General features: G+C 53.4%; 1 protein-coding gene across 7 annotated transcripts; it reads right to left on the reverse strand.

Annotated features, from left to right (window-relative positions):
* Positions 1-184: 184 nt before the first annotated feature.
* On the reverse strand, positions 185-19,812 carry St6galnac6 (ST6 N-acetylgalactosaminide alpha-2,6-sialyltransferase 6). Of its 7 annotated transcripts, none has more exons than XM_028884730.2 (7): positions 13,228-13,374; positions 12,286-12,340; positions 10,993-11,083; positions 8,123-8,302; positions 5,798-6,204; positions 2,260-2,367; positions 185-1,614 (listed from the first exon to the last, which is right to left on the reverse strand). In XM_028884730.2, exons 2-7 carry the CDS (start codon positions 12,309-12,311, stop codon positions 1,299-1,301), a joined length of 1,128 nt encoding a protein of 375 aa, XP_028740563.1. In that variant the 5' UTR covers positions 12,312-12,340; positions 13,228-13,374; the 3' UTR covers positions 185-1,298. The 7 variants fall into 7 exon arrangements, with proteins under 7 accessions (XP_028740563.1, XP_028740564.1, XP_028740565.1 ...); XM_028884731.2 differs by having other exon boundaries at positions 185-1,618; positions 13,228-13,372; XM_028884732.2 differs by having other exon boundaries at positions 185-1,618; positions 12,157-12,340; positions 13,228-13,372.
* Between the last annotated feature and the right edge of the window lie 1,376 nt (positions 19,813-21,188).

Genomic DNA, 21,188 nt, shown 5'->3' on the forward strand with positions numbered 1-21,188 from the left:
GGCTCCAGTGCTGACTTCTGGCCCCACCCAGACCACTGCTCTCCCGAAAGTCCTTCTCCAGCTGTTCTCTGAGGCTTCAACTTCATGCAAGCTCCTAACCCAAAGGCTACAGGCCGGTCCTTAGGATATTCCCAGCTGGGAGAGGAGGGCACACACAAAAACGCAGACTCGAGACACAGAACACTGAGCTGGGGCTTACGTGTGTTTATTTCTGTATAAATCGTTACAAAACCAGACCTGGGGCTGTCGCTGCCCCCCGATTACCTCAGTGTGCAAGGACTCACAGCTGGCCAGCCCCTACCCCGCAATCCACAGCCTCCTTTTGGAAGCCCTTCCCTTGAAGGCTGTGGAAGAGGGGAATTAAACACACCCCACCCAGCCCCAACTTTAATAAAGTGCTTGAGCAGGGGACAGAACCCAGGTAACCCAGCTCCCGTCTCTCTATTCCCATCCCAAACTCGGAGGGAGACACTTCTCCCCCAAACATCTCTAAACAAAGGCTGTCCTGGTGTGGCGGGGTACCCTTCCTCAATCCCAAAGGCTCCTCGGGCGGCAGGGACCACTCTCCTGCTGCAGGGTAGGAAGAGACGCCTGGCCGACAGGAGCCAGGCTAATGGCAGCTGGACTGATAGCCGCTAAGAAAACAGCTGTGTGTTTGTCCCACATCTGCCCGAGTTCCTCAACCACGGGTATTTACACAAAAATACCCTAAAGTTTCCAGGAGGTGGGGAAGAGTACCCCAGGGTCCCCATCCCCAGGGAGCTGAGTCCCCAGTGAGGGACGGCAGCTGGGGGAATTTACACTTAAGTACATGGAGAGTGAGTCTGTCCCACACAGGAATGTGATCTCATCATAGCATGCCGGAAAGAGAGGAGGGCTCGTCCAAGGTCACTCGGGAGGAAGCCAGGACCTGGACACAGGCCTCCCACCTCCCAGGCCTCCTACCATTTCCAGAACTCCACAAATTCTCTGGCCTGGCCTGCTGGCAGCTCCTACCCCATACAGTATCTCTGATTCTGGAACTGTGGGCCAAATCCTTGGGACAGACCTCTTGGTCCCAGCTAAGGAGGGAATGATTTGGGGCCCATTCCTGGGGCTCTGATGCAAGGCCTTACAGGAAAGGACATGACCTAAGCCTCAGGCTGACTCAGAAAGACCCCTATACCCTGATTGACGATGCTCAGACCCTGACTAGACAAGAAAGACCCCCTGACACCCGATTAAACCATACAGAATTCCAAATCCCTGATTGGCCAAGAGATAACTCCAGCCCTGACTGGCTGGAGGAAAAACCCTCATCAAGGCCCTGATTTGATTGACTGGGAAATACTCCAGCCAGCCCAAACTGGCTGGAAGATGGCCATGGTCAAATGGTCGAGCCCAGAGCCACTCTGCCTGCATCTCTCCGAGGTGGTAAGGGCAGGATGGCTAGGTCCAGGAGGGGTGGGAGAAGGTGATGCCGTAGAGCTGGGCCCAGGATGAGAAGACCCTCTTCTCGGTGATGAAGCGGTGGTGATTGCCCTTACGGCTGTGCTCATTCTGGATGTACGTGACACACTCATCGGGCCCCTTGGGCTCATAGTAGTGGTATGGCATGCGCTGCAGGCGGGGCCGCTGGCTGGGCACATCAGACAGGGGAGTCAGGGGCGTGGGGGCAAGATGGGCACCTGTAAGGGGTCTTTTCTACTTTCACCCCTCTCCTATTCTAGAGTCTCAGTGGAATAAATCCTCAATCCTTCCTCAAGCCTCAGTTTTCCCATCTACAAAGTGGGTATATGGTAGACTAAGTTTGTGGAACCATCAAGCTTCTTTAAAAAAAAAAAAAAAATGAAACTTTTTTCTTTCCCCAACAGAGCAGCAGTGATCAAGAACTGTGGGCTTAGAGGCCTGGTACCCCTTATAGTTTCTGAGACCTTCCTTGGGTCCCCTCACTAAACACCCTCCTCAGTTTGCGCTCATAAAATGGGGAGGACAGTGTCCTGGCATTGTGTGAGGGAATGACGCTTGGTGCGTGGTCAGCACTCAGTAAGGCATGACTGGCACTCCATGGAATTCTCATAGTCAGTGCCAACAAACTCAAAACCCAGCCTGGAGTGGAAGCCCCTGGCGCAGCTCCAAGAAACCCACCTCTGCAGAACAGCATGAATTCACCCCACAGAGGCCCTCAGACGAACCCTCAGCAACGTCCCCAGACCTCCCAGCTCCACCCTGTAATCAGTAACTGGGTATGGTTCCCAGGGGGTACCGGTCAGAGCTCACCTGCAGTAGTCAGGAGGGACCATGCCATACACGTGCACATGGTCACACAACTCCACCGCAATCACCATGGTAAACCAGCCCGTGCTCAACCAGGAGTGGGACTTTTCCCTGGGGGCAGAGAGGAGTCTCAGTGAAGGGGCAGGCAGGCAGGGATGGGGAGCAGGCAGGGATGGGGAGCAGGCAGGGATGGGGAAATGGTCAACCCCCACGGAGGCTCCAGGAAGCTCTACCCACTGTCTCTCCAGGCTCTGCCTCTACATCAGACTTGTGTACCACCACTGTGGGGGGAGCACTCGGGCTGGTGAAGGGGAAGGGCACAATAAACAGGTCATGCACTCAAGAGGCTAACAGTTCAACAGTGCACACTGCGAGTAACCATGACGACCATAAAGCATGCTAGCAGCAGTGTGTGTCCTCTGGGACCAAACTCCTATGGGGATACTCGAGGATGCTGAGAAGATGATGCTGAGGTGACCACAGAGCAAGGCATAAAGGACAGCCCACACCTGGGGCTACAGCAGCCACCAGCTACGTGTGGCTTAGTAAGCACTTGATATGTGTCCGAGAGGTACTATGTCAAATGTGCACTGGAGCCCTTGGGAAGCATGAAAAGCAGAATGCAGACGTCATTCATAGTGTTTTGATATTGATTTAAAATAGATATATTATATATATATAGTTTTTTTGTTTTGTGTTTTTTTCAAGACAGAGTTCTCTCTGTGTAGCCCTGGATGTCCTGAACTTGCTATGTAGACCAGGCTGGCCTCAAAGATGTCTGTGTGCATATACCATATGAAGGCAGTGTTCATGGGGGCCAGCAGAACTGGAGTTCCAGGTGGCTGTGAGCAGTCTGTCCTGGTGTGGGTGCTGGGAACCGAACTCAAGTCCTCTGGAAGAGTGCAGGTGCTCTTAACCGCTGAACCATCCCTCCAGTCCTAAGTACACCTGAAGTTGAGACTATTTTCCACGTATGTGGTGGGACACGTTTAAAAAAAAAAGCACCCCTGTAACAAGTGTGACAAAGATAGATGACACAAAGCTGCCCGAGACAGGAAGAAAAGAAATGACCACACTTCCTTACGGGTGCTAAGGGAACCCACAGATATACAGATATAAATCCGATACCGGACATGAAATGGCCAACTCCTTAAAACCCACGAAATCCCCACGATGAAGGAGGTTGCCTGAACACTCTATAATATTAAAGAAAATGAACCCAGCAATTCCAGGGCCGGGGGGTGCAGCTTTCATAGTAGAATGTGCACTTATCATGCTTTGGGTCCCGAGTTCCACCCCTAGAAATAAAAACTAAAAAGACTAAACATCTTCTACAGACCCAGACAGTTTCACAGCAAACTCTACCTAATTTCCGTTCTGTACAACCTCACCCACAAAAGAGAAGGGGGCACTTCAATGTGTGACCCCAAACTCAACCTAGAAAGAAAACTACAGCAAAAACAGCCTGGGTTGAAAATCCTAGTGCGACACAGTGAGAAAAAAGAGGCACACATTGGGAAGGAAGAAAAAAAAAAAGCATCTTCGTATAACATGATAATTAATGTGTGAAAGACCCAGAGAACCTACAAAAATCTTCAACTGGTGAGTTTAAGAGTCAACACATCAAAACTAACCATTTTTAAAAACACACACACTAGCAACAGGGCCAGGAGGTCGCTCGGTGGGTAAAGCATGCGCTGTGCAAACATCAGGGCATGACGTCCACGCACCCACAAAATCCCAGGTGGGCGTGGCGGCCCATCTGCAATTCAAGTGACCAGGAAGGAGACACAAGAGATGCCCTAGCCAGATCAGCGATTACTGGGTTCAAGCGAGAGACTCTGTCTCGGTATATAAGGTAGAGTGAGCCAGGAAAACATCTGACCTCAGCCTCTGGCCTCTATGTGCACATGCACATACACACGTATGCACACTTACACACACACATGAACACACATACATACACACAGAAAAAATACACTAACAATAAAAACTGGGAGCCTAAAATAAAAATTGAAAATTGTCACTTATAATAGCTGAAGGGACACTAGCCCACTTGACCATGTGGCCCTGGCAGGCCCCGCCCTTCTCCCCCACTCCCTCTGCCTTGTTAAAAACCATCAGATTACAGTACCAAAGCTGCCACCAAGGCCTGTTCCCTTATCGGGCCCCTTCCTCCTCCTGAGGCTAACAAGGTCCAGCTATCCAAGTACTGAAGTCCAGCATCAGAAGCCCCCCTTTGGTCACCTAATTAACCCGCCCAATCAAAATTAAACACCTCATCCTAACACGGGGTTTCCCTGTTTACCTTTATAAACCGCCATTTGCCTGTGTGCCACGTCTGTCTCCTCTCTGTCCAGAGGCCGTCCTCTGTCCCTCTGGAGCAAATCCCCCTCCCCCTTCCCTCCCCTTCTCCATCATCCTTGATCTCCTCGACCACTGCATCCCAGCCCATCCTAACACAGACCTCCCCTTTTCTCCTCCCCCTTCCCCTTCCCCTTCTCCCTTTAAGAATGACACCTGCAACATCATTTGCTGCTGTTTTTCTGCCAGAGTCAGAAAGCAGCCACTTTTTTTCTTCCCAGCTTAATAAAGGATCTCTCTGTGAGAACAGGTGTTTGGGTGTGGTTTGTGCCTAATCCAGGGTCTGGAAGCGGCCCCCCCCCCCTGTGTGGGAGTCTCCTTCAATAGTCACAAATCTTTAAAATTAACTAGGTATAAAGGGGGCTGGAGAGATGGTTCAGTGGTTAAGAGCACTTACTGCTCTTCCAGAGGACCTGGGATCAATTCCCAGCGCCCACATAGTATCTCACAGCGGTCTGTAACTTGAGTTCCAGGAGACAGAACACCCTTTTAGGAGCTCCTCAGGCACTAGGTTTGAAGTAGTGCACAGACACACACAGGCCAAAGACTCAGACACACGAATCTTTGAAAAACAATAATTAGGTATAAATCTACCAACACACGCATAGAAGCTGTATGCTGAACCCATTGGTTTAAATAACAATGAAGTTAAATGCATCCTCTGCCATTATCGTTAGCTTTTTTGACATAGCTACCGTAATACTTTAAATGTGGCCCACACTGTATTTATACAGGAGGGGGCTGACTAGGTTTCTAGGGAGATTAGTCGGAGAAGAGCATGATGGGAAAGATTTCCTTAGACCAGAGCATGCTAGGAGCACCTGTGTGCTTACACTGATGTCTAGACCCTAGGTGCCACACTGTGGAGAGTACCACCTAGAAAGATGCCAGGAACACCTACGTAACAGTGCAGAGCATTCTGGGAGCCCCTGTCCCCTTGGAGTTGAGGATGCTGGGAAGAAGCGGGGGTGGGGGTTGGGGGCTGGCAGTGGGCAGGTGGGTGAGGACAAGGTGGACATTTTGAAGATGACCCACGTTCCACGTTAACAGCTGAGGAGAGCTGGGGGGACCTGACCAGAGGAGGGTGGCAAGAAGTGACTACACCCTCAACATAGTGCATGCTGGGAGTATCAGGCCAGGGATGACCGCGGCGGGCAGGTGGGAGGTTGGCTGGTACCTGTCCTTGCCCGTCTCACCCCGGAAGAGGTCGTCAAACTGCTGCATGCGGGTGGGAGAGACGGCGTAGGCCTCCATGTTCGGGAAGGCGAGGCCCGCCCGCTGGATGACGCGCAGGAGGCTGCCCTGGGGCTTCTGCATCTTGTTTGGGGGGCCCCAGAAGATAAACACCGTTTCAGGGGTCCGGTTGACAAATTCCTGGGGCCTCCGCAGCACACGGAACACACTGGAATGGGCCACTACGCGGAAGGTGGTTTTGTTGCCGACATCGGCCGAGTAGCCAGTGGTGGGCGCGTCGTTCATGCGGATGGTGCACTCAGCCCGCTCAATCTCGGGGCCCAGTTTGGTGCCCAGCAGGTGGCTGGAGCTGGTGATGATCACACACTGGTTGCACCGGGAGGGCAGCGTCTGTGGGGCAAGAAGGGGGGCACTATCAGAGCTGCGCGGTGCAGGGTTCGGAGCGCTAGGCGGCCGGGCCTGCGGGAGCCGGGGACCATCTCGACCTGTCAAAGCACATGCGTTCTGCATTCTGTGGATATTCCTAACCATCTGGGGGCACAGCAACAAAGGACAGCCGGTCCCCGTCCCTCAAGATGTTTGCCATCCTAGGGAGCAGCACAGGCCCGAGGTTCCACCCCTCCCAGAGTCTCTATGGCGGTTTGTGGACGCCGGGGTAGGGGTTGGAGAGGGGGCGAAGAGAAAATAAAGGAGAATAAAGATCTCAAAATACATTATAAACATGCATGAGGATGTCATAAGAAACCCATTATATAATTAATATATGCTAATAAAAAGCCAAAACCCAAAAAAAGATGCTTAGAGTTGGGGAGACAGACAGCGTAATACACAGGGAAAAACACGGAAAGAGGGGATCAGAAACAGAGAGATGGAGGCTGCTTTAGAACAGTCCTTAGAGCCAGGCGGTGGTGGCACTCCCCTCTGATCCCAGCACTCGGGAGGCAGAGGCAGACAGGTCTCTGTGAGTTCGAGGCCAGCCTGGTCTACAGAGCAAGTTCTAGGACAGCCAGGTTGTTTACAGAGAAACTCTATCTTGAAAAAAAAAAAAACCCTGTCTTTAGAGTCATACCACTTAGGCAAAAATGTTCAAGGCCAGAGGAAAAGCAAGTACAAAGAAAGACTTGAGACAGAAATACAGGGGGCACACTGAGAAACAGAAGATGGAGACTGGCTGGAACTCAGCTGCGTGTGGCCCCGCTCCCCAAAAAGAACGCTTCCTCCCAGTGCACCAGGTCATTTTCCATCGCCTCCAACAAGCTCCAACGCCCAGACACACACTCCCCAAGCTGGTTCTCTCGCCACCAGGCTGGGAGGAGCAACAAGCCACGCTCAGACGCCTTTCCCTTCAAACCACCCACGCTCGCGAGGTCCCTCTTTCTCCCCGTCTACTCTCCCATTCCTCTTAACCCCGACTATGGGTCCTTTCCAGGGAGGGCGTGTCCACGGCCAAGGGCCTTCCATACACAAAGGCTCTGAAGAAAATTCAACAAGGGAAGACGGTCTAAATACACGAATTCATAGACTCCCTAGGGCAGAGGTACCCAGGATGACATGACTGGCTGACAAACCAGGTCTGTAGAGGCGAGAGCGCTGAATCCTGACCACCAGGCCCCCGTCACTGGACTTTTCTGTCTAGCTGCAATTTAGCAGGGGCTGGGCAAATCTCTGGCCCTCCCATGCTGCGTGGCTGCGTGATCACCTCAGGTCTTCTAGGGAGATAATAGCACTGAGCAGCTCGTACTATTCGAGAAAGGGCAGCCAGCCATTACTGTTTCTGCTCTTGTGTTCTCCGGAACCTCAGGGGTCTCCGCCCAAGCTAATGGGGTGTGTCCCCAGAGAGCCATGAAAACCGGAAGTCTGATTCAGGAGCAACAGAAGACCTTTTTAAATTTTAAAATACATTTGTATGTGCACATGTGTGTTGTGTGTGTGTATGGGGGGGGTGGCATCCCACAACACACTCCCACGTGTGTGGAGGTCAGAGGACAGCTGGAGTTGTTTTTCTTCCACTACGTAGATTCCAGAGCTCGATCTAACTCAGGTCATCAGGCTTGGCAGCAAACACCTTTACCAACTGAGTCATTTCACTGGGCCAAGACAGACTTTTAACACTAAGGGCGGGACCTTAATGAGAACTAAGGCCCACCGTCAAACACCTGTCCAAGATCCCGCCCTAAGCAAAGGGCCATGATCTTGACTGATGACCCTCATCCATCCTCTCCTCTCGGAGGCACAGGATACAGGAGGGAAGAGATGGAAAGTGGGGGGGTATCAGCAGCCAGGGACCTCCCCACAGAAGCTGCTCTACCTTGTTTCCCAGGATAGGGAAGTAGGCGTTGGAGAAACTCCACTTCTTGAGGTTGACAGGCCGACGCATGCGGCCCCTCAGGGAGCCGTAGTGGAAGACCTCGTTGGCACTGTTGGAGCTGTAGAGGATGAGGATGGTGATGAGAGCCAAGAGGACCACAAACACTGCTGACCGCTGCTCCTGGAGAGGGAAGAGGCCATTGAGGGTTCGGGCACACACACAACAGGCATGGTACCCCTGCAGCCCACCAGACCAGATGAGTTCAGGTACCACCTCCTTCTCCCGGCATTCCGCCTATCTCGTTCCTTCTTAGTCAGTCGTCCGTCGTCTGTCGTCCCCCCCCCCCCCCCCCCGCCCCAGTCCTAGGGATTGAACCTAGGGCCTCATGTATGTGAGACAGTTACTCTGCCTCTGAACTATCCAGTCCAGTCACGCCGCTTGCAAACTGCTATCCCTCCAAACCAGACCTGGAGCTCTGAGCCCTAAGGCTGGGTCAGCCTTGTTCCCCAGGCCCTGGGTGAGGCCTGCAGAAGGTACTCAAGAAGAGAGCCCAACACGGTGTTGCACCCTCCCAGTGCTGTGGAGGCTGAGGCCTGAGGATTGCTACACGGAACAGGAAAAGTGTTTCTGGACTGAACTGGATGCGGGTGACAAGGTCCCCTGCCTAGACACAGGTGGGGAGAGGAACATCCAAACAAGATCCAGATGTCCAATGCTAGTAACTCTCCATACGCTGTCTATACAGCTGGCCCCACACACTTTGAGGTCTGCAGATTCAACAGACCACAATCAACAGTCTAGTCAAGCCTAGAATGACTGGACCAGTACTGAACAGATGTAGGATTCCTATCTTGTTATCAATCCTTAATTTTGTGAGGTTTTTTGTTTGTTTGTTTAGAAATCAGCTCACACTGGGTGCTGGTGGTACACCCCTTTAACCCCAGCACTCAGGAGGCATAGGCAGGCGTACCTCTGTGAGTTCGAGGCCAGCCTGGTCTACAGAGTGAGTTCCAGGACAGGCACCAAAACTACACAGAGAACCCTGTCTCGGAAAAAAAAAACAAAAAAACAAAAAAGAAAGAAAAGAAATCGGCTCACATAGCCCGTGCCACCTCCACCTCACTATGTAATCAAGGCTGGCTTTGATCTACTGATCCTCCTGTGTCCGCCTCCCAAGTGCTGGATGACAATCGGGCAGCCTCACACCAGCAGTTTTGCTTGCACACATTGGGTTAGGCATTATAACTTATGTAGAGATGATAAACTCTATGTGTTGTGTGGGTTATATGCAATTACTAAGCCATCCTATATGAAGAACCTGAGCTCACACCCTTGGATTTCTGTCTCCTCGGGATCCCAGGAGCAATCCCTTACATATATGAAGGAACATGTCACTTCTCATTCCTTGCCTGCTTGGTGAAAACGGGTCTGGGCTCTTTGAGGTATTTTTCCTTGCCAAAGCATCTTAAGATTTCTCAGTAGAGGGCGCTGGAGAGACACTGTTAAGAATAAAGGCAGTACCCCTAAATCGCTTTGGTTCTTACTGGGACCACAAGTATTTATTTAAAGTTCAGCTCCTCCGGGGCACTCAACCACCAGCAGGACGCAGAAGCCAGCAGCTTCCCTTCGCAGGGCCATGCAGTAGACGGTGGGTGGGCTACGGCTGGGCTGTCTCCAGCTGGGCCTGCACCTCAACCCTTGGGCTTACACCCGGTCCTGGATTTAACAATCAGGTTGCATCCTGATCAACCCACTGCAAGCAGGAGATGTCAGAAGGTAGGAAAGGCGTCAGCCAGCTCCAGACAGCCCACTCTGCAGTGTGTCACGGGCTCCTCTCAGCAAGAGGGGCTCTTTGGAAGCTGCGGGCCTCAGCCCCACCCACGATCACCGGGGAGCAAACCAACAAAACCTCAAGTTTCAAAGCGTGGGTCCCACCGAATACTTTGCACTCTTGCATCACCAAAATTCAGAAAGCCCACGTCTGGCAGCGTTGGGTGCAGATCAGTTGATGGAGTGCTCAGCTAGTATGCCTGAAGCCCTGGTTCAGATTCCCAGCACTACATAAACTGGGCATGGTGGTACAGGCCTGAAGTCCCAGCGCTCGGAAGTGGAGGCAGGAGGGTCAGGAGTCCCTTAGCCTACACAGTGAGGCCAGCCTGGGATATACAAGACCCTGTCACAAACAAAAATTTTTTTTCTAAGTCTAACCACGACAAGTCAGATTCCTATTTAGACCAGGCTGTACTGGAATTCATTATGTAGACCAGGCTGGCCTGGGATCACTCCAGAGATCCACCACCTGCCTTGGCTTCCTGGGTGCTGGGACTGAGTCCCATTCATTCCCTGTTGCTCCGTGCCCCATTGCCACTGATAATTCTCCGTATTAAATCATCCCTGTCAAAGGACTGTGTTCTTTCCCCTGGACTCAGAATGCTACAACCTCATGCCCCACTTTCAAATCTCACATTCTGCCATGGGACCCGGGGGAAAGGTGTTTGGGTGGGGGGGTGTCAAACACATAGTAGGAGCTCAGGAAACATGAACAAATACATGATGGGGAACTCAGGTGCTGTGACTTTGAACATGGCCATTCCCCCAAGGCCCCTGCTCACCTCCCTACCCGTTCCCCCGCATGCACAGCATCCACCTTCACACAGTGCTTTCCCATAGATAAGTCAAGCTTAGGACATAGGACATTGGGCCCAGAAAGAGGCAAGAGCCTTCGAGATCAACCGCTCAGTGGCTGAAGCCAGGGTCTGCACCCGGCATCCTGTGTGGGTTAGAGTGGCGGTGCCGTGGCCAGGGCGGGTTTCACAGAGTCCACTCCACGGCAGCAGCTCAGATGCGGACAGGAAATGAGGGGGACTTACTTTGTTGCCACTCATCTCTCTCCGGCGTCTGCTGAGGGGTAGGGGCCAGCGTCCCGCAGGTGGCCCGGGGGGCAAGGCTGTGGGGTCACACCTGCAAGCCACCAGAAAGGGTTATGGCCGGAGGCCCTCCCCTGGATGCGGCTGGATCACAGGTCTCACCTCTACCCAACAGCTCTCCTACATGCCCCCAAACTTTAAGGCTCAGGGCTGCATCCATTTTGCCCCGGTTCCCACTCACACTTCGAGCAGGGACGGTGCAAAAGTTTCCGACGTCCCTGACTCCCCAGGGGCCACCTCACAGACCTCTGAACGATATGACTCAGTGAATTCAGTCATTGGCCAGTGTGATCTTGGGGTCAAGGGCACAGCCACGGTTCTCAGAGGTACATTGTTGTCTCAGCTGAGGGGATGGCTGCAATCACAGCCTGACGCAGGCCTGCCTGCCCGGAACCGCTGTGTGCCTCATCCCTAGCCCTCTCCCCCACCGCTGGGCACCGCTGGGCACCGCTGGGCACCGCTGGGCCGGGCCCGGCTTCACTTCCACTCCCCACCTGTAAGCAGGCCGTCAATATTCGGATCAGTCCACCTCCTCCGACAGGCAGAAAGGGATGGTGCGAAAAGGAAGGACGGGCCTGGATCCTCGGAGGGGATCCCGGCCGGGGGCCTCCCGGAGCCTCCGGGTTCCCGTCACTATCTCCGCCCCCTGACCTAGCTGCTGTTTACTCCCTACACCAGGAATAGCTAAAAACCTCAGGCCAGAGCGCCACACACTCGCCCCGCTCCTGATTGGCCAGGCCTGGCCCCGCCCACCGCCGAGCGGCCCCGCCCTCCCCAGGCCAGGGTGCTCCTGGGCCGTCCCTGCACCTCCGGTCGCGGAGACCCCAGACTCCCATCTGTCCCCACCGGGCAGACCGGGAAACTGAGGCTCATCGGGAGGGAGGCGCGGCTTGTCCTGGGACTCAAACCGCTAGGGCCAATCACAGGCGTCAGAACCCAGAATCCCAGGGTCCCCCATCAGCCCCGCCACCTCCAGCTTTCAAAGCGCTCCCGGGTCTGGCCGCCGCTCCCAGGCGGACCTCGGGCTTACTACCCTGTCCTGCGCATGCCCCGCGCTCCAGACACCCGGAGCACGCCAGGTCCCAGGCCCACGCCCCACTTTCCCACCTTTGCCTGAGCAGTGCCCTCAGCCAGGACCACGGTCCCCCTGGTCAGCCCCGTCACGGTCCTGCTTTGAGGAGGCCATGGTCAGGACAGCATGTCAGGTGCCAGTGCGAATGTCGGGTCCACACTTACTGGCTGGGGGGCCTCGAGCAAGCCATGGGACCTCTCTGAGCCTCAGTTGCCTCATCTGTGAAGTGGGAATGATAAGAACTAGTAACTCCTGAGGCGACTGGCAGGATGCATGCAGATGTGACAAAGGGCGCCCAGGGCTTGAAAGTGCTCTATCGGATGTCCTTAGCCTTTAGGGTTCAAAGCCCGCCCCAGCACAAGCCTGTCCCACAAACAATCCTCCTCCCCTCGATCCCAAGCCAGGGACCACCCCTATATTACGGAACAAGCCCCGGGGCCACGCTAAGCATCGCCCGCCTACAGAACCCTCCTGGCAACGCGGCCTGGTAGGTGCTCTTGCTCCCCATTCCACAGATGAGCAGACTGAGGGAGCAGAGCGACCAGGCGCCTTGCAGGCCGCCGGAGCAAGCAGAGGGGACCTTGTGGACACGTTTGTTTACAGGGCGGAGCCTGACCGGGTCTCCCAGGAGGGTCCCCCTCCGGTCCCTGCGTGCGCCCGGCGTGGACAGGCCTGCTGGGGAGCGGCTCCGCAGCCCCGGAGCCCGGACCCAGCCGGAGGCTGGACGTGCGGAGGCTGAGCTGCGGGCCAGGGCCGCACCCTGAGCTCGCCCTGGGGCTTCGCTTCTCCGGGAGCCGGGATCAGGGAACCCCAGGTGCCGCGTGGGAGGCTCAGCCCCGCGCCCCCTCCGCGGCCGCTGCAACCCGGGGTCGGGCATCCTGACCCCAGCTCCGAAGGAGAGGGGTGCGGGGCCGCGGCAGGGTCCCCTCGTCTCCAAAGCGGCAGGCCCAGCGAACCCCGCGAGCTTTTATATCTCGGGGTGCGGTTATCGAGGAAAGTGGGTCTCGGGGAGCCCCGGGGCCCCCCTCCCCAGCGGCTCTCCATCCCCGCGGCGCGGCACAAGCCCCCGCCCCGCCGCCGCCCGCCCCCGCGCAGCGCCCGCTCACCTCCGCCGGGGAGCGCCAGGCCCCCGCGGCCCCCGAACCCCCTCACATGGCGCCGGGAGCCGAGAACCGGGGTCCGCGCTGCCCGGGCCACCCAGGCCCCGCCGCAGCTCCCGCCCGCGGGGTCCTAGCGCCGACGCTCCCAGACCCGGGCCAGGCCGGAGGGCGGAGCCTCCGGCTGTGCGTGGCCCCGCCCCAGGGAGGTGCCAGAGAGGAGGGATGCTCTCCATCAGCCTCCCATGCCATCCCGAGTCTGGCCCATTTCTCCATTTCTCACACCCACGCCCCGCCCCGCCCCGTATGGACACCAAGACCTGGGATTGGGAGGTGGAGATCACTGGGCTCGAACTCTGGTTCCTCCACCCTGAGATCCCTGGGCAACCTGATACGTTGCTTTATTTCCTTACTGACGGAAAATGGAGAGAAGAAGGTCTCAAAATGTAGCTTCTGCAGGGCCTAGTGGTGCAGGCCTCCGAGCCCAACACTTAAGAAGGTAGGAGAGCTCGAAAAACCAAAAAAAAAAAAAAAAAAAAAAAAAAAAAAGATAGGAGAGAAGACTGTTGGAAGTTCGAGGCCAGCCTGGTAGACATAGGGAGACCTTGGCTCAACTCTCTTCCTCCTACCCCATGTATTCATTGTATTTTATGCGATTAAAAGGAAGCAACATGGGACTGGAGAGATGGCTCAGCAGTTAAAAATACTGGCTACCCTTCTAAAGGACCTCGGGAATCTGACGCCCTCTTCTGGCCTCCATGGACACTGCACATATCTGCGGTAAACAGACATGCAAGCAAAACACCCCTACATATAAAATAAAATTAAAGGTTTTTTTTTTTTTTTTAAAGGCAATTTGAGGGCTGAGGAGATAGTCAGGTAAGCCAGACATGATGCCATGCATTTTTGTTGTTGGTTTGGTTTTGGTTTTTCAAGACAGGATCTCACTGTGTAGCCCTGGCTGTCCTGGATCTCGCTCTGTAGCCCAGGCTGGCCTCCAACTCACAGAGATCCACCTGGCTCTGCCTCCTGAGGGCTGGGATTAAAGGCGTGCACCACCACCACCGCCTGCCAAAGCCATGTGTTTGTAACCCCAGCTCTGGGATTACCCTGGGGGTGTGAAGATCCCTCTGGCTAGCTTACCCTATCTGAGCCTTCCAGGTCAGCAAGAGAACAGCATTGGAAGTTCACCTTTGACCTCCACACACACAGACATGCACATGTGTACACACCCACGCGCAAAAGCAATCTAAGTAGCATGTTAGGAGACTGGGTAAATAAACAGACACAGCCTGCTCATAGTGTTCTAAGAGGCTGCTAAAATGAAGCATGGGGGTCAGTGTGTGTGCCGGGAGAGGGGGGCTGGGACATGGGGGTCAGTGTGTGTGCCGGGAGAGGGGGGCTGGGTCACGGGGGTCAGTGTGCGTGCGGGAGAGGGGGCTGGGATACCGGGATCAGTGTGCGTGCCGGGAGAGGGAGCTGAGACATTTACAGGACACTTAAGTGTAGAAAGCGAGTTTGAAGAGCTTCATGTTATGCAATCCCTTTGGAAAACAACATAGTAACAATTTCCGTTTAACACCCTGGGTACCTAGAAGTCTCTGCAGATGCACCCAGAGACGTGATGTTCACAGCAGCGTGATTTAAAGACAGAAGTGGCAGTAGTCCAGATGTCTGGCAACAGGAGAACAGAAGGTTTTGTTTGGTCTGGTTTGGTTTTTTGAGACAGGATTTCTCTATGTAGCCCAGGCTGTTCTGGAACTCACTCACTCTGTCGACCAGGCTGGCCTTGAACTCAGATCTAACTACCTCTGTCTCCCAAGTGCTGGGATTAAAAATGTGCAACACCACTGCCTGGCAAGGGTTTGTTTTTAATATGGAATATTCACACTGTGGATTTTAATATGAATATTACACAGCAGGGCAATTAATAAGCTACAGCCAAGCTGGTGAATCTTGGAGACCTAAGGAGCAAAAAGAAGAAATGTGGGGAGGTAAACAAAGCTGCACACGTGGCCAGCAGAGGGGATAGAGTAGGCCAAGATCTTCCTCAGCTAAAGATCCAGGTCAAGAGCAGGCCGGGCAGCTGAGACTGTTTCAAAAAACAAAGCCAAATGAAGGGAAAGCTCGGTTTTCTTCATCCCCGTTTCCACCTCTGCCCCATCTGTGAATTGGGCTGTAGCTCCCAGCTACCGCCCCAGCACCACGCCATGCTCCCGGCCGTGAGGAAAGTGGACTAAAGCTCTGAACTGTAAGCAAACCCCCAAGTCAGTGCTTTCTTTATAAGAGCTGCCGTGGTCACGGTGTCTCTGCACAACAATGGGACAGTGACCAAGACACAAACAAAGGAAACCTAAACAGCGTTGCCAAGGGCAGGAGAGAGCCTGTGCCCGTATCACTGATTAAAGTTTTAAGAGCCCTGAGGAGGTGTGCACATTACAGTAAGCATGGGTATTGAGTTCAAGAGGCTCATAGAGTCCATGTGCCTTCTAATTTACTAATATAACGTAGAGAGCTCAGCCTGTCACAAAATCAGAACATCACAATTTTAAAAGAAAAGTTCAGGGCTGGTGAGATTGCTCAGCAGGCAATAGCGATTGCCGCCAAGCCTGATGACCTGAGTTTAGTCCCTGGGACCCACGTGGTAGGAGAGAATCCACTCTGGCCAGTTGTTCTCTAACTTCCACACGTGCACTGTAGGATTCTCACATTCCCCCCCACCCCCAAATAAATAAATAAAATGTAAGAAAAAGAAGAAAGATAAAAACGAGACACTTTTTGGTCATTGTGATAACATGTCTGCGATGCCTGGCCTCTGAGACCACCACGGTCCTTCTCAGGGTAGAAGTTCCAACATGACTCAGGAACCAGCGTTGGTTCAAACGTCGGGAGTCTGACCTCGAGTTTGTTTCAGGATGACTATGGTGGCAGGGCTGGTCGTCTCAGCTACTGGGGAAGCTAAGGCAGGAAACCCCAAGGGTGCTGGTGCCCTCTCCTGGCCTAGGAGGGCACCAGCACACACTTGATTTACATGCAGACAAGCAGGCACACGCACATACAATAAATTAAAATTCATAATTAAAATTTGTTTTTAATTTTTATTTTATACATAAGGGTGTTTTGCCTGCATGTATGTCTGTGCACCTCTTGTGCTTTGGTGCCATGGAGGTCAGAAGAGGACACTGGATCCTCTGGACCCTGAGTTAGCGACGGTTGTGAGCCACCGTGTGGTTGGGAAGGGAAGCCAGCCCTCTGCAAGGGCAGCCGGTGTTCCTAACGGATGAGCTCTCTCTCCAGCCCCAGGACTTTAAAATTTTAAAAACTGAGTTGCACCTGTGGCTTTGTGTGAGCTGGGGAATGTTCACGGTGTGTGGGTGTGGACAGCGGCTGAACTCACTGCTCAGCCCTCTCGTTAGGTGCCTAGGAAAGACCCGGAAAGAAACCCCACCTTGTTCTTGGTGAGGCAGGGGTTCCTCCAGGCTGGCCAGAGAGCCTCAGGGATCCAGCTGTCTCTTCCCCTTTCTTGTTGTGAACAAGGACCTCAACACTTAGGATTTTCGGGGGGGGGGGGATTTTCAGAGGGCTAAGCTCAAGTCCCCAGGCTTGTCCTACACAGTACTTTATGAAGTGAGCTCTCTCCCCAACCTCCCTTTCTTTTCTCCTCCTTTTTCTGTTACCTCCCCCTTTAATATAATCACCATGTTAGTAAATGCACATGAAAGGTGTGGGATAAAGTCCACACGGAACCGAAGCTGTAACTCCCGAGCTCAGTGGCTCTCAACCTTCCTAAGGCCGAGACCCTTTAGTACAGTTCCTCATGTCCTGGTGAACACTCAACCATAAAATTATTTTCACTGCTACTTCATAACTGTAACTTGCTACCTTTGTGAATCATAAGGAAAATATCTGTTTTCCGGTGGACTTAGGTGACCCCTATGAAAGGGTCGTTTGATTCCCAAAGGAGTCTGCACCCACAGGTTCAGAACCTCTGCTCTGCAGGTTCGTAGGAGTGCTGCCATAACTTTTAACTTTATAAACCTCTAAGTTGTTTGCATTTCATTAATTTAGTAAGTTGTGATTGGTTTGAAAGTCTTTCTACGGTGTGGGGGGGGGTGAGGGTGACCAAGGATGACCTTGAATTTCTGATCTTCTTGCCTCCTTTCAAAGTATTGGGATTGCTGCTATGCCAAATCTACTTTGGGAAGTAAATAACACTGTTTTATTTTTATTATTATTATTAAAACAGGTGTGATGGGGTTGGAGAGACGGCTCAGTAGTTAAGGGCACTGGCTGCTCTTCCAGAGAACCTGGGTTAGATTCCCAGCCCCTACGTGGTGGTTCACAATCGCTTGTAACTCCAGTTCAGGAGATCGGGTGCCCTCTTCCAGTATCTGATGGTACCAGGCATGTACATGGTACACAGATGTGTATGCAGGCAAAACACCCAAACACACAAAATAGATTAAAACTGAAGAAAAACGTGTGTGTGTGTGTGTGTGTGTGTGTGTGTGTGTGTGTGTGTGTGTGTGATAAACTCGACTCCAGCCATGGTGGGGAAGCAGGCAGATCAGCCAGAGTGGACGCAGGACGGGAGAACCCACCTTCACTGCTTCCTGCACCCCAGGCCTCGGGACCCCACCCTGCAGGCCGGAACGGAAACCACCACGGTGGGCGTGGTTGAGGAGAAAGGAAGGGCAGGTGAACAATCTGCTGAACTTGACTGCTAGGTGCTCAGAGACCAGAGGGCTCTCTAGCAAGGACAGCCAGGGGGGTGGGGGTGGTGCCAGTCATGGGAGTCTCCTGCCCTCACCACAGCCCTTCTCTCTAGCCCCGGCCCTGCTAGGGACCCTGAAAATGAAGGGATGCTTAAGCCCAGATCCAGACCAAAGCAGAGTGGACTCAAGCCCGTCAGATTTCTGGACTCGTTCTAGGAGGGCTGGCTTCCCTTCCTGGACCCCAAGAACAGTAGCAGCCCCCTTTGTGGTACTCATAATGCGGGTAAGAGTTGGTGCACAACTTTAATGCCAGCACTCGGGAGGCAGAGGCAGACAGATCTGAATTTGAGGCCAGCCTGGTCTACAGAGCTAGTTCCAGGACAGCAAGGGGTACCCTGGGAAACCGTCTCAGGAAAAGGAAGGAAAGAAACAAAAGGGAGGTTGTTAAGAAAGACATAAGCTCCTGCTGGGGTGCTCGTCTCTGCACTAAGCCCTTTCCAAGCACCCCTCACCAAATCCCTAGAGAACCCGTTACAGGGGAGAGACTGGGAGTCCACTTTCCAGAAGACCGGAACGTGGGAGTGACAGGTTCCAGCTTGGGGAACATGGAGGTGACGGGCTGCCGATCATCTAGGCCTGTTTAATACCCGCTGAGCTGTTAGACACAGACCCCAAGCCTGGGAGAACTGAACGGGCCCAGCCCCGCCTCATCCCTGGAGAAGTTCACTCAGTTTCAGTCCTTTCTCCCCAGGGAAGGCACATATGTGACAGCCGGGTACCCCTACTTCCTGCAATTTACCAAAGGTCCCCCCAACACACACGGTTGGGGTTGGAACCCAGGTGTACCTAGCAAACACCCTATCACTAAGCAACACCTTAATCCTTCCTTCAGCAAACTTCTTTTTTTTTTTTTTTTTTTTTGGTTTTTCGAGACAGGGTTTCTCTGTGTAGCTTTGTGCCTTTCCTGGGACTCACTTGGTAGCCCAGGCTGGCCTCAAACTCACAGAGATCCGCCCGCCTCTGCCTCCTGAGTGCACCACCGCCCGGCTTTTTTTTTTTTTTAATTTAATGATTTATTTTTATTTTATATACAGTGGTATTTTGCCTGCATGTATGTCTGTGCAAGGGTGCCAGATCCTCCGGACCTGGAGTTACAGACAGTTGTGAGCTGCCATGTGGTTGCTTGGGAATTGAACCAAGGTCCTTTGGAAGAGCAGCCAATGCCCTCAACCACTGAGCCATCTCTCCAGCCCCAGCAAACTTCTTTGTGCTCTTATGATTTTTCTGAAGTCTTTTCCTCAACTACCATCTCAGATCCACAGACAGATTGGTGCTCAGCTCCACTGAAGTCAGGCCTGGGGACTCCAACTTTCGGTCTCTAAGGAGGAGGCTGGCGACTGAGTCAGAGCTCCGAGCGTGGTGCTGGGATCCCCAGGTCCCTGTGGACAGGGGCTGGACAGAGGTGCCCAGCTGTTCCCAGTAAGCACGGAGTTCCTTTCTTCCCTGAATAGACACCGTAGAGAAACACATACCCCAGCTAGAGGTCCCTGAGAAAGGAGTTCTGAGACACCTGGTGCTGTGGGACCCACCTCACTTTCTTTCTGGGCTTAAATGAAGTTGGTGGGTCCCCAGTGAGTTCACTGAGAGACAAAGGAACCAGAGGAGGGATATGAACACACTAGCTCAGAGTCTGTAAACCTGAGTGACCCCCACAACGCCTCAAGGCTTTGCAGGGCTCCTGTCCCCTACTCACCTTCCAGCAGGTGCCAGGCCCACAGCGGGGAAGGAGGGGGCTCCTCATTGTCATCACGGGAGAGGCTTCAGTAGACCCTGTTCCAACAACCAGACCTCTCAGAGGGCATCTTTGTGTGCCTGGAGGAAGTAGCTGGCAGTTTTCTGAGAAACATAATTATTCAGGCCAACCCAGCAAATAAACACCTCACCCAGAGGCAGGGCCAAGACAGAAGCATTCCTGTGTGCTGGACCCAGTGATTCGGCCAGCGTTTCCTGGTGGCTAGAAAATATGAAGACTGACTCTCAGGAAGGAATACAGCCTAAAGCCCATCAGGATGGGGGATAAGAGTGGGGGATGTCTCTGGGTTCTGAACCCCCAGGGTGAGGGCACGGGTCAGAAGACTTCAACTGGGGTGGAAGGCCCACTACCCACTGGGCATGAGAACTGGAAAGCAGCTGTACCTAGAGACTGCCCAGAGGCCAGAACTCGCTTTATCTTGGGCTCGCTGTGGCTGGAAACAGCCATTCCTTGCATATCTTTATTCTACCATCTTGTAACTAATAGATAAAAACCGTTGAAAGCTATTAACTTAGCAGATCATGAGCGTCTACCAACTCAAAAGCTAAGAACGCCATCAGATATCATCTCAGGCCTATGGGAGGGCTCCCCCCATCTTGCTGTGACTGCCTCTCTGATGCACCAAGCAATGTATTTTAAACTCGCCTTGATTTATGACTTTGTCCTGTGAAATTATAAAACATCATGAAACTGCTTCCACATTGGAACATGAATTTTGAGGTAACCTAAATCTGTGTCCTGGGCCACAGATACTCAAAATGGCTCCAGAATTAACTATTCCCATTAAGATAAGAACAGTATTTTTTTGTTATTTATTTATTCGTTTGTTTGTTTTAAGACAGGGTTTCTCTGTGTAGCTTCGGCGCCTTTCCTGGAACTCACTCTGTAGCCCAGGTTGGCCTCGAACTCAGAGATCCTCCTGCCTCAGCCTCTTGAGTGCTGGGATCAAAGGTGTGCGCCATCACTGCCCAGCTACCAACAGTATTTAAGCCCCAGAGACAGCCCAGCATCTCTGAACTCATGCAATCTTGTGAGGTAGGAATTACTCGATCGCTTTTTTTTTTTTAAAAAATCGATGGGGAAACTGAGACCCAAAGAGGTTCTAATGAACCAGAGCCATAGATCAGAGAGTGGACAGGCCTGCTGCCCGGGTCCTCCATCGCGCCCACTACTCACCTCTGCCCTGTCCGTACTCACAGCCCCTTAGCACCGCCAGGCCTGCGGAAGTGCCTTGGCACCCAGCCTGCAGGCCTGGCTCAGAGCTCCCCCGTCTCTTCCCTCCTCCTACTTATGAGAAGAAGGCTTCCGGGCCACCTAGCACAGGACGCACAGGGGACAAGGGCAGTGCCGTGGGCCAGGCGCCAGGTCTCCAGCCACTCCTGAGGAGATGGGTCAGAGGGAGAGAGGGCCAGGCCACCAGAGTCCTCGGCAGGACGGGCCCT

This window comes from Peromyscus leucopus, chromosome 4 (assembly GCF_004664715.2).
Source record: "Peromyscus leucopus breed LL Stock chromosome 4, UCI_PerLeu_2.1, whole genome shotgun sequence".
Lineage (NCBI taxonomy): Eukaryota > Metazoa > Chordata > Mammalia > Rodentia > Cricetidae > Peromyscus > Peromyscus leucopus.

Coding starts and splice junctions, on each gene's coding strand:
- St6galnac6 (XM_028884730.2), bottom strand. CDS start 12,311: ATGGCTTGCTCGAGGCCCCCCAGCCA. Junction 11,084..12,285: donor TGCTCGAGGCCCCCCAGCCA/GTAAGTGTGGAC, acceptor GGTGGCTTGCAG/GTGTGACCCCACAGCCTTGC. Junction 1,615..2,259: donor GTCCCTCCTGACTACTGCAG/GTGAGCTCTGAC, acceptor GTGCCCAGCCAG/CGGCCCCGCCTGCAGCGCAT.